The sequence below is a fragment of the Gobius niger genome, assembly GCF_951799975.1.
Source record: "Gobius niger genome assembly, chromosome: 10".
NCBI classification, from domain to species: domain Eukaryota; kingdom Metazoa; phylum Chordata; class Actinopteri; order Gobiiformes; family Gobiidae; genus Gobius; species Gobius niger.
In genome coordinates, this window is record NC_136861.1 from 24,608,370 (window position 1) to 24,621,629 (window position 13,260).

Consider the following 13,260-nt stretch of genomic DNA (forward strand, 5'->3'; position numbering starts at 1 on the left):
GGCTGTTTCAAAGTTTTATCTCTGTAGACCACATTTTATCTGATCCTCCGCTGCTGTAAACTACATGGACCTATGAGGGCCATGGACTTTGAACCTCAACTATTTTTTATGCCTGCTGGCCACTATCCATCTAGGGAGTTATTGTCCATAACACATTCAGTTGAAATGACTTTATAGCTTCACACGTATTGTACCTTGTTTTATATCGAGATACAATGAATTTGAATGGGCAATGCACACCTATACAGTTGGGTTCTCTCCATTGGGGACACAGTGTGGACTTCAGCACAGTTTGTTGATTTAAACAGATTGGTTTTTAGACCTAGTGGTCAAGGTGGGCAGCAACCATCCTGAGTCGCTTTCTGGAAATAAAAAAAAAAGGACATAAACACACTCTAGTCATGACCAAGCACTTTTTGATGCAATAAAGATTTTAGTTTGATGGAAACTAGTCAAGATCAAGGCCAAGGTTGCAGAATGTTCTCTAATCTTCACTACTCTTTCAGTGTTAAGAATTCCATGAAAGTATTAACAGATTCATTTATGTGATTTGTCACTTATCTAATACTGCAACTTCAATTAGACCAATTAGCGCAAGAGAAACATATTATCACTTTAGAAAATAGCGGTCATTCATTGTTTTGGTTTTCAACTGCATGGTACCTAGAAGTGTAGGCTATATCAATATCAGAATATCAGTGTTTTACAGTTTCATTTCTTGTTGTTTGGTTCGTCGCCTTTATGTATAGACTGCAGTCGTTCATTTACCTTTACAATGCACTAACATTGTTTTTCTTTACAAATAGGTCATATATGTTTCTGCGCAGTGCTCACACGTGCAGATTTCCTTCGCCTGAGCTTCCTCCCTTCATCTGTTGACACGAGAAATGTATAATATATGATACTTCTTATTCTTCCATGACACACGGCGGGGCCCCAGAGCTGTAGTGGTCAGGTCAAATTCCTGACTGGGCCTGTGCAGAGCCCCGCCGAGGGGCTAATGTACACAAATACAGGCAGCAGCAGTCTGCCTATACACGCAGCCCAAAACAGTAGGCGGCGTGCGTAAAGGGTTAACCCGCTCGTAGTAGAATCCACGGCACGTGACCCCGCCCGCGGATTTTTGGGGATGTGTGTCTCAGAAATCACACCACTACATGCCCCGCCCCTTTGCTCAGGGGTCTCCACAGGTCCCGCCCACTATGGACCACATTGAAATGGGTCTGATGTTGTTGCCAAACAGAACAGTGTGCAGAGCATCCCAAGTCTGAGCGTCCGCTGGACCCTCTTGGACCCAACGGGACCCAATAGCCTATAGAAATTTCATTCCCAAACCTTAATTTGTTGAGTCATTTATGTCAATGCATTTTGGTGACAGGTTGTAGCACAGACACTGTCACACTCACAAACATTAGAAAGACGCGTAAAGTTCAACAAATCTTGCGTTTGGAGACATGGGAGGGCTGTTTTACGCATACGTTGTTCTCTTCGTCTACTCCTTTGACCGAGCGAGTAAGTAAATCATTTATTACATGTTTTTGTTATTGTTATTGTTGAGTTTTTGTTGAACTTTTTTTTTCATTATCCAAGTTAAGTAAACAATGCACACGATAAGCTTCAATGTGGCGCTTTTGCCATATGTAAACTTTCTCACGTTCAAACTAGATCCCATTAGAGCCAATTACTGCGTAGTGTAGTTTAAATTGCCCACTCCCGTGACAGCACCGGATACAGTGGTGGGGGGAGGGCGCGGATATTCCTCGAAATGTAGGTCAATCTCGGTTCCTCCGCTACCTTTTCTGCTTTCGATGATACAAATATTCCATATATGGTCTGTCTTTGACGCGAGCTCAACTTACATAGCAAAACTGACAACTGTAATGGCATTGGTGCGCACATTACTTGGGGGTACATTTGATGCATTTTTTATACAAGATAATGAATGAATGGAGCGGCATATTTGGACTCTGTGGCGCTCAGCTCTTAGCCAATGGGCTTCAAGGAGCGCCTGAATACAGTTTCCAGCCGCGCGAGAGAAAAGCCGATTTTTACGTGCTGCTCCTATTCATGAGGAATGATGCAAGGATGCGCACCAGTCAATGGCACCTCCCAAACGCACTTGGCACATACGCAAGGAAAACGGCGTGATTTAGGCTATTGCGTCAGGGTCAACTTCACTGAATCTTAATCTGACGCAATATCTAATAGATTTCCTGGAAGGCTTTCTCTGTGGTTCCCCAGTAGGCGCGATACAGTAGCAGTTCGGATCCTGGGCCCAGTCTGCTCCATTCAGCCTACCTGATGTCCCTTGAGCTGTAGTAAGGAAGGAGGGCCTCTTTACTAGAAACATGTGAGGGAGCTTGCGTTTGTTGGTGAAACTAGTCTGAACTTGCTCTAACCAAGCCACCTTTCATCAGCCATGACACTGAAAAATGCAGTGTATTGTCTGCAAAATCATGGTCAAACATGGCACCACCTATGATGACGTTTGTCTCATGTTATCTGAAAGTCAAAGTGTTGCCTATGATTTGGAACTGCCCCGACTACAAAATATTCCATAGTGAGTCTATTTAGTCTGATTGAGCTCGTTCCATTTATTGTGGCTTGGAACAGGCACAATTTGCAGCTCTTTGTTGAAGAAGACACATGGTTTTATTCTGTGTTGTCTAACTATTGTTTTTCTTATTGTTTATCCAGTGAAATGTGCCCAGACATTATAAAATAGAGTCAATAACATTAACATCGGGGGGTTGGCCAAGGCTGAACTTTAAGCCCATTCAGTAAACACGCCACGTGAACCATGTCCAGGTGACCGGGCCACATTCCCGGGAAAACAGCTGCTTTTGGGAAACCTGCCCTGTCATTCACCATTTACTGTTTACAGAGGCAGGGGATGGTAAAAATAGAAGTTCTAAAGTAATATAAAAAAACAACAACATGTATTACGTCTATTGAAATGGAAGCTATTCGACCATAAACGCTTGCAATAAACCATTTGCATTTATGGTTCTACTCTGTATGAATTTGAATGCTTGTCTTTTTCTACAGGCACAACTCCCACTAATGATAACCTTATGATAAGATTTATGTCTACCCAACTGACACGTGAAGCCATAAAGCAAAAGTAGGGTCAGTTTAACCCCGGAGCGATGCAGCAGAGCACTCCACCTACAGTCTGAATCTTTACACATGGATCATATGTGCAGAAGAGTGGAGGTGTGACCAATAGCAACAGATGTTCACCTCTTCCTGCTTTTTAATAGGATTACGATTCGATTTCAAGCTTTGTATGTTTTATACAACATATGGAAATAACAAAGTAAAGTCAATGCATAATTGTTTATCATAATTGTCTGCAAATTAGCATTTGTTCGACAATTAACTTTCTTATATCCTTATTGCTGCGCATTGTCTTGCTCCTTTCACAAACAGGTGTTCTCACCAGGCTGATGTCTCCTGGGAGCATGCCCTCTTAAGCACAGTCAGTTAGTTGTGTTATGGAGGTTACTTTGGGGGATGGGTAGTCTGTTATCATAAACATAAATATATGTTTGAACAGTGGTGATGTGTATGGAGATACGGAGATAACCAAGAGGCGCTCTATAGGTGCAGCCCAGAGGTGTGCTTGACTTAACTATTTCTGCCCTGATTCAACAAGTGTCAACATGACCTTTCTGTGTAAACCCACATCACAGATAAACATGCTGTAGGAAAACCTATTCTACATTTTGCTTGATGTCGCTGATAACTTAGATTTAAACAACGTAGGTGTACTTTGATTTAACTACATCGAGCTACATCGTGTTCACCCATGGCTACTGACAGGTTGAGCCACTTGAAATGAGGGACTGGTTAAGCCTTTTCTTGGATCATTTATAGGTTATGACTCATTTATACTGTAAGCATCCCCAATGGACATTTTTTGTGGTATGAATAGAGGTTTATGTTTGCTTCATGTGTTTATTGACAGATGCATTCGTAACCTGTGGGCCCAAACAGTTCCAGTGTGGCAATGGCAAGTGCATCACGGCCAGATGGGTGTGTGACGGTACAGACGACTGCGGAGATGGCACAGATGAGCTCCCTGGAACCTGCTGTAAGTTACACCCAGCTAATATTGACCAAAATGAGCAAAGAAGACTCCGAAATGGGCTTGTTTTTAGTGTAAAAAGTTATTTATCTGTTAAATTCTCATGAATGGATTGTATTTTTAGTATTTTTTTGTAATCATTGTTTTTAAACACAACCCTTGAATGTTGCTTGAGTTTTGTGAAGTTGTATAGTGATCATAAGTTTTGCGTATGTTGCTTGCAGCGTCAAAATCTTGCAGACCGACGGAGTTCTCCTGCGCAGACAGACTGAACCAGTGTATCCCAAAGAGCTGGCAGTGCGACGGAAATCCCGACTGTGAGAACGGAGCCGATGAAGAGAGCTGTGGTATGTTAGTGTCAATAAACTGGAGCTATACAAAATGCCAGCACAGAGCAGGATATACCGTCTGTCAACTCTCTTAATTTGACACGTTTGTCCATTTCCCTTCAGCTCCTAAGCAGTGCACCGACTCAGAGTTCCGATGTGGGACGGGCCAGTGCGTCTCTACCTCATTTGTGTGTGACGATGAGGCGGACTGTGAGGACGGCAGCGACGAGGTGTCCTGTCCCCCCATCACCTGTAGCTCCGCCTCCTTCAGGTGTAACAGCTCGAGCTGTGTCCCGCGGCTCTGGGCCTGTGATGGGGATGTGGACTGTAGCGACGGGTCCGACGAGTGGCCATCCAACTGCGGGTCCCAGACCACGGTGGGGGCAAAGCGCTGCTCCGCCCTGGAGTTCAGGTGCGGCAGCGGGGAGTGCATTCACGGGAGCTGGAGGTGTGATGGAGGGGTGGACTGCCTGGACCGATCAGATGAAGCAAACTGTGGTAAGTAAACAATGAGTTTAAGTTTCTTTTCTATTTTATTATGTTGCAGGCTGAAATTACATACCTGTACACGCCTTTTCTAACGGACAATAATTATTTGCATAGAACTGAAAACACTTCGCTCAGGCGTTGGATGCTCCATGTCGCTCTGGTGTTGCTCATATTGTTATCATAATTGTATCAGATTTCAATCTTTCTGTCTGCAGCCCGTACCACCTGCCGCCCTGACGAGTTTGAATGTGGAGATGGGACTTGCATCCATGGGAGCCGCCAGTGCGACCATCAGTACGACTGCAGGGACATGAGCGATGAACTGGGCTGTGTCAATGGTACGATCTCTCTCTCTCTTTCAAGGACCCTGAATCATGATCTGCCCTTTGCCTGTGCCCCGTCCTGATCTTTTGTCTGTCATCTTTAGTTACACAGTGCGACGGCCCGGACAGGTTCAGATGTCGCAGTGGGGAGTGCATCCACATGGACAAAGTCTGTGACCGGAAGAGGGACTGTAGGGACTGGTCTGATGAGCCGCTCAGGGAATGTGGTAAGTACAGGCCCTATCTCTCTCACCCAATGCTAATATCTATAGACAACAACTTTTATTCAACTTATTTTGTTCTGTGTGTCTTAAAAGTATAAAAAAAAACATTCTCTTCTCTTCACTGCAGGCACCAACGAGTGTCTCTTCTACAATGGCGGCTGCTCACACATATGCAAGGACCTTAAGATTGGATATGAATGCCTTTGTCCTTCCGGGTTTCACCTGGTTGATAAAAAAAGATGTGAAGGTAAATGAGTCCAATCAAACAATTGTGCACACGTAATAGCTCCAAACCTTGATCTTATTGATCTTGAGTTGATACAGGGATTCACTTTGTACCCATGACTTAGCCCTGTTTTGTTTACGTAATGATTTTGCTCTGTTCAATCAGATATTGACGAGTGTGCCAACCCGGACACCTGCAGTCAGATCTGCGTCAATCAGATTGGTAGTTACAAATGCCAGTGTGAGGAGGGATATCAAGTGGACCCCGCCACCAAAGCCTGCAAAGCCATTGGTAAATGCCGGTGCTGAATTCTTAGTCATAGAGTACATGGAGTACAGTACGAACCAAATTCATTCAATACATTGTTTTCCTTTGAATTCATAGGTACGATAGCTTATCTTTTCTTCACCAATCGGCATGAAGTGAGGAAGATGACCCTAGACAAGAGCGAGTACACCAGAGTCATCCCCCGCCTGAAAAATGTTGTGGCTCTGGACATGAACATAGCCACCAAAGACCTCTATTGGTCTGACATCTCTCAAAAGAAGATCTACAGGTAATTCACAACCACAGTGGAAGTGTTAATAATGCTCTATTTATATGTTATGTCAGGTCCAAATGATTAGTTTTAATAACCCACTGCAAAAAGAGCATTATTTATCTGATCATAAGCAGCATGCTTGTTATTGCTGTTGATTGTTTAGCGTTTGTACAGTCATTTATAGTTAATATTGTGACCTAGCAACATATAATATGGAATATTCCGCAATGTAGCTTTAATTATTTATACTTTAAAACAATCTACATTCAGACTAATACAGAGGTTGTACTTTCCTATGTATGGGATACGGATGATTGAGAGCAATGGATCTGCAGAATCTAACTACTTTGACTCTATGAAACAATAAATAATAGATAGATAAAACAAAAGACCCTTTTGTCACTGCACAATGTTTACCCTGTGGTGTCTCACTAGAGCTCAGATGGATTCGGCTGAAGACGCCTCCAGTCACAACATACTCATCAGTAACGACATTGAGGCTCCAGAAGGAATAGCCTTTGACTGGATCCACAAGAACTTGTACTGGACTGACAGCATCCGCAGCACCATTTCCGTGGTAACCGCTGACGGGTCACGCCGCAAAACTCTTTTCCACCAAGGACTTTCGAAGCCCCGGTCCATAGTGGTCGACCCCCACAGCAAGTAAGTCAAATAGGCACATTTCACATACTTTAAAACCTGAAACACAACTTCAGATGCGCTCCCACATGAGATCAGCAAACAAAATAATAGTTTGTATGTTTTGTCCCAGCTTCCTGTACTGGACAGATTGGGGTTACCCTGCCAAGATTGAGAAGGGCGGACTGAATGGAGTGGACCGCGCTGCGCTGGTCACGGACAACATCGAGTGGCCCAATGGCATCACTCTGGGTAAACACTGGCCTCCAGTTTCCTGTGTTCTCTATGGTTATCAGTTTTGCCTGACCACCCACTGTACCCCCACAGACCTGTTGAACCAGCGGCTCTACTGGGTGGACTCCAAGCTCCACACTCTGTCCAGTATCGATGTGCAGGGCAGTGGGCGGCGCACCCTCATTATTGACGAGCAGCAGCTGGCTCACCCGCTCGGACTCACTGTGTTTGAGGTAGATACGCCACCTGATAAAGACTGATGGCAACACATGTGCACATGATGATGAGAAGTCCTTCTATGTGAAAGTGCAATTGACCACACTTCTGGATAATCAGTGATGACAACAAGCACTAATATTTCTTATGTGAATAAAATATGAAACCACCACTAGTCTACTGAATGTAGGGCTGTTTGCTAAATCTTAACATAATGCTAAAAATGCTGTGATCCAAATTCTACTTTACACAGCAACTAATATTGCACTATTTATAGTTCTTCACCTCTAACAGAGCTCCAATGTTGGCCATTCAGGGGGAATTTGCAAAAGCTTGATCTAGATTTTCATGTGGTAGAAGCCTTTCCTACTTTTTTCTCTGTTTCTGTTCAATAAATTGGATAAATAGCAACTGATCAGTTACTTTGAGTCACTTTACAATTGTATAACAAGTTTTATTTGTCTTGTGTTTGTAGGAGAAAGTTTTCTGGACAGACGTGAGTAACAATGCCATCCTCAGTGCAAACAGACTGACCGGAGAGGACATCAGGCCTGTGGCTGAACACCTCTCATCACCCGAGGACATTATTCTTTTCCATAACCTCAAGCAGCCTGCAGGTATTATATTCTGTACAAGTCATATTTTTATTTACGGATGAAGCAATATTCTTTTCATATTTATTGCAATATTGTATGTTATAATTTTCTGAAATGTCCTGCAAAAGCTCATATGTAATCATTGTTTTCATAATGTAGTATAACATGGACTTTTATCGAATATTGTTTGTTGTACTTCTGCAGGCAGGGACTGGTGCCAAGTGTCCAATGGTGGCTGTGAGTTCATGTGTCTAGCAGCCCCACAGGTGGGAAGACACCCGCCGCGCTACACCTGTGTGTGTCCCGACAACATGATGCTATCCAGGGACATGAGGAGATGTGTGCCTGGTATGAAAAACATTACTTGTAATCTTTATTCACATTCCTGTAATTCGCTAAATCGACTTTTACATCAAACATCCTTAAAATCTTGAAATATTTCTCAGAGTAGCTAATGCTCAGTGTCTGCTCTACTCCAGCTGTACCCACACCTGTCCGTCCTGGCACCTTCCCTCCCGAGCCTGAGCAACCTCCTGTCCCATCCACGACCACAGCCAAGCCCCTGGTCCGCACCACCACCCAGGCTCCAGTAGTTGTGCATAAACCAGTGACAAAGCCTCCCACCATGCCTCCCACCGTGCCTCCCACCAAGCCTGTCACCCGTCCTGCTCCACGCACCACTAAACCACCTGTTAGGACCACCCCGGCTCCGAGCACCCCCCCACCTAAAGCTGAGACATCCACCCCCGTGCCTCCCAAAGCCCAGACTACCTCTCAGGCCCCAGCCGCTACCTCAGGTATGTCTTTTAGTTTGACTAACTCAACTTATGATCTATTCAGTTCAGAAACAAATGAACAGCCATGGGAAAGTTCTGTACGACACAAATATTAAAACACAAATATAATCACTTGCTCTACTTTGTCATGTGCGTGTATGGATCATCATAAATAAATAGACGTCATTTTTCTGTAACTCCATTTCCATTTAAGCCAACGGGTGCTATCTCAGTTCACTTGTATTTGCTGAATAGACCCCAGAGCCCCCGGGTGCATTGCTCTCATTCAGAATATGTATAGTTGTTTGGTAACACATTAACTTCCATGTTTTGTTTACCTTCAGACTCCAGACATTTTGTTGGAGCTATACCCAGCACGGCCTCAAGTACCCCCATCGCGCTGTACATCACCCTACCTCTAGGTAAGAGGCACTGCCACGTCCCACTGGCAGTACACATACATGATACACATAACTGATACACATACTTGAAATTAGTTATCATTTACTGAACAACTATCTTCTGTTTACTCGCATGTGGAGAACTAAACACTTCACATTTTGAAGACTACTTTCTGAGTCCTATTTTAATCTATGTTTGGAGTTGGAGTTTTTTTCTTTTCTTTCATAAGCATGACCCCAGTAGTGTTGATTTATTCACCATTAAAAACACATTTTAGATTATGTAAAAGCTGTGTATTTTTAGTTCGTTTTTTTAAGACCCTTTACCTTTGTTTACAAATTAGTATAATCACGTGTACAACTTTCAGGTAGTTCTAATGCTGAATAATAATGCTGAATACTAAAGCCTCTATATACTCAAGGGCAAAACAAATGTAATTTTATATAAAGCTTCAGTGCCTTTAAGCCCATCCACTGCCAATAATCTTGTCAGAAAATGGAGAATCCTTATGCTTTGGGTTGCCAGATCCTATGGTAAAAAAGCAGTAGGTATTAAACCTAAATATTTCACAGGTCGTGGCAATATAGTTAACTTTTATTTATTTAGCACTACTTTAAAACTGCTACCCAACTTTTAAAACCTAATCACTATATTATTTTGGTTCATCTATTAACCATACGATTGCCTTTATTATCGTCACTTTATCCCCTTCATGCCTCCTAACGTGACTGTCTTTTGTAGTGATCGTGTGTATGGTAATCGTTGGTGGATTCCTGTTGTGGAGAAACTACCGACTCAAGAACACCAACACCATTCACTTTGACAACCCAGTGTACCAGAAAACCACAGAGGACCAGGTGCGCATATGGAGGAGCAACAGTTTGGACGGCGGTTACATTTATCCAAAAGTAAGAACTGGCATCAAATCAATTTAACAACTCAACAGCGAACCCTTTCTAAATTGTATTCCTTTGTTTTTTGTTTTTTTCCAGAGACAGATTGTAGACTTGAATGAAGAAGCAGATAATCCAGCCTTTACTGAAAACTGAAGACCTCAACGCGAAGTTACCTGGGGCCTTTTACCTCACGCAGCACAAAGACATGCCCCTCTGTGGACAGCCAGGGTTATGATAGCAGGTGTAGGAACGACAATCTTTACAACTCCCTCTTTTAGGATACTTTCACATATGAGCCCCTTGAGGGTAAATACAGAGCACTTAAAGAGTAAAGCACTTAAATAAGGCCTAGGTAGATTTTTTTTAATCATTTTTAAATTTTGTGGGTTGGGGGTGGGTGAAACCTGTGTCTACTTAATCGTATGGTTAATATTGATCTTGGGACTAAAATGTTTGGAAATGTAGAACCCTAGACACCTTAACTCTCTTTTTTGGTATTTCTTATCACCACAAATGAATGTCCGCTGTAATCAACACCAGCACAAAGTGACTTCCACCACTGTGACCTCAACACTAGAGTAGAATACTGTATGTCAGTGATTTGAAACCAGCCTTTGCCTCGTGTATTCTCACTTAAAGGGACCAAAGCCACTGCTTGAGCCATACTGTTAGTGCCTCGCCTCACCGCACTCTTCCCTCACACCCTCCTGCACTTTCTCAGGACTCGTGTTGTAGCGGGCCTTTCCCCGTGTGCCCCGTCCGTCTCAGGAGGACGATAACATTCCGCTCAGACAGGAGAGCTTTGATGGTCCCACGTGTGAGTAATGGCCGTCTGTGCCGTTCACATGCACATTATTTGCATACTCGTGGAGGCCGGACCTACCTGATCTGTGCATTCCCCCGTAAGAAAAGCCATATGTTAACAGTGGCTCAAACTGCTGGCCTGATGTGTGCCTCGTTCTGTTGATGATCAGGTGTAAAATGTTCATTTGATGTACAGTGGAAGTGAAACAGTTACATACAAAGTGAGGTCGTACAATTAGGGATGTTTTGAAAAGGGAAGCCTATAGTGCTATGTGAAGCTGTACATAGGTTCAGTCCATGAAATGTGTGTACATATGATGTGGATACCTGTAAATATTTGTTGCTTGTGGTGTTTTAGTTATGTTGTAAATAAATAAAGTCTATTTATTATAGAACTCCTGGTGTCACTCAATATATGTCTAAAAAAAACATACTTACCACATACATACAGACCATAACTTATAGTAAGGGCTAACTAAATTACAAATGTCTACTACCTCTATGGTCTTTGTATTCAAACCTTCAAGTGGAAAGTGCCTCACAGATGGAGACCATGAATTCGGCCTGAGTCTCTTTGTTTATTTTCCAAAGCGCTGCAGTATGTGGGTCGTGGAAGATGGCCGGAGCCCTAGGACCCAGCACAGTTGTATATCTTGGAACGAGCAGCTGTGGTATGTGGTCTGGAAGTAAACGTGAACAGGAGAGACCCCCCCTCCCTCCTCTTCCACTTTCCTAGAAGGACCGGCCCCTGCGCCGAAACACAACACCGCTGTGAAAATTTCCTCGAACTTTTAGGGGTTCCAAAGAACAGGCCATTGCAACACAGTGGGGGACACAGCAGACCCCCTGTTTTGTAACACGTGGCAAAGGGGAAAGCGCTATGAATGAAGAGCTTCTCAAAACAAAAACAAGCAGCTACACTATTGCTCTGTCCAGTGTTTTTGACTACTTTTCAAATGCAATACACTAACTGTTGTCGTGGTGATATTGTAAGGCAGTCAATGGTTCAATTCCTAAACCAGTGAGGAGGTTCACTCTGAAGTTTTAATACTCCTTTAGAAACTATGGACCAAATCCTCCCCCTGTCCCACATCCTACAATGGCTATTATGTGCTCCTCACTTCAACTCCAGTCAGCAGGGCCATCCGCCTTCTCAGTCTATATATTTCCTTGTATTCATCACTAGCAGTGTCTGAAATCCAAACATGTGATGTTCTCCCAGAAAAAAATCAATCAATTAATATATACATAAATCTATTCTATATCTATTGTATTATCTCCACTTGCTGGGCTCTAAGAAGAACCATTCACGGGTCATTCTTGCCTCTGTATGAAGAGCCTTAACGTTGACCACAGGCAGTTCTCTTATAGTGTTTAAAGACTACAGTGACCCTACAGCCCAGCTGTTGCCAGTGCACTGCCATGTGCCAGGATCAGGCAAATGAGCTGAAAGACAAACTCTATACTTAAATAAAGGCAGTAATGACTGTTGTTATTGAAATTGTATGACATCACATGTCTGTTTTTGTGACAACCAGTTTCCGTTTTTCAAAGAATTCTCTCGCCAATGATTAACCGGAGAAGAGGTGGTCAGACTTGTCCTGATGGGACACTAGAGTCATCAGGACAAATTTGGTTTAATCAAATACAGAGACACAGGCGGATTGCTCAATGAAGAGTGGGTTTTTGGAGGCACACTCTGCACTGAAGCGTTTCATAATTACATACTTGCTTGGAAACTCACCGTCACTGTGTGCAGAGGCCATTAGTACTCGGCTACTTTTACTCAAGTACATGTACTTGAGTAACTTCTCTAAATAACTGTACTTTTAAGTGTAATTTTATCATACAGTACTTTTTTACTTCTAGAGTTATCCCATATATAGGTTTCTTACTATTATCCTTTTTATAAGGATTTTACATTATTTCTTACAGTAATTAATCAGACTTTAATATTTTCTCCAAGTAGACTACTTTTAATATATATATATTTGGCTACTCTACCCCGCCTTTGTACCAGGCCAAGTTTAAAAAAAGTATACTGGCATGCAATGAGCTGAAGGGAAGAGACTCATGTTGTTGGGAAAGAAAGAAGAGGCAGGTACATAGGGACGAGGAAACAACCGAATGTTCATCAGTTTATTTTATTTCATTAGGACATCATGATGATAGCTATATTATTACAAATGTTACAAGAGACAACTACACTGCAGGGAATAAAGTATATATTTTGTGTGTTTATGAAGTGTATAACTAGTATAGACTTCATTAACAGGCGTCAATCATTTATGCAATACCACAAAATTTAATCTTTGTTTTATCATGGGGTTTCAGTCAGCACTGTGCAAAGCTTAAAAGTGTTAATATGTTTGTGGCGTAAGATTGGTTGCTTTTGGGTCAGATATTTCTGTTTTGAACTGCATAGGACTGCATTACTGTCTGCAAAGGGCTACAGAGAGCGCAAGGACGCCATCT

The 13,260-nt window shown here is 42.7% G+C and overlaps 1 protein-coding gene across 1 annotated transcript; it reads left to right on the plus strand.

The window, feature by feature from the left end:
- Positions 1-1,257: 1,257 nt before the first annotated feature.
- On the plus strand, positions 1,258-10,266 carry ldlra (low density lipoprotein receptor a). Its single transcript, XM_079563838.1, has 18 exons — positions 1,258-1,512; positions 3,971-4,096; positions 4,315-4,437; positions 4,543-4,917; positions 5,124-5,246; positions 5,336-5,458; positions 5,583-5,702; positions 5,847-5,972; positions 6,066-6,237; positions 6,658-6,885; positions 6,995-7,113; positions 7,189-7,328; positions 7,787-7,928; positions 8,112-8,255; positions 8,387-8,704; positions 9,028-9,105; positions 9,827-9,993; positions 10,078-10,266. Exons 1-18 carry the CDS (start codon positions 1,455-1,457, stop codon positions 10,132-10,134), a joined length of 2,739 nt encoding a protein of 912 aa, XP_079419964.1. The 5' UTR covers positions 1,258-1,454; the 3' UTR covers positions 10,135-10,266.
- The last annotated feature ends 2,994 nt before the right edge of the window (positions 10,267-13,260 follow it).

What these genes read in the sequence shown, in the direction of transcription:
- ldlra (XM_079563838.1), top strand. Translation starts at nt 1,455, where the DNA reads ATGGGAGGGCTGTTTTACGCATACGTTGTTCTCTTCGTCTACTCCTTT. An exon ending in TGAGCCGCTCAGGGAATGTG is followed by an intron (nt 5,459 to 5,582) that starts GTAAGTACAGGC and finishes TCTTCACTGCAG; the next exon opens with GCACCAACGAGTGTCTCTTC. An exon ending in GCGGTTACATTTATCCAAAA is followed by an intron (nt 9,994 to 10,077) that starts GTAAGAACTGGC and finishes GTTTTTTTCCAG; the next exon opens with AGACAGATTGTAGACTTGAA.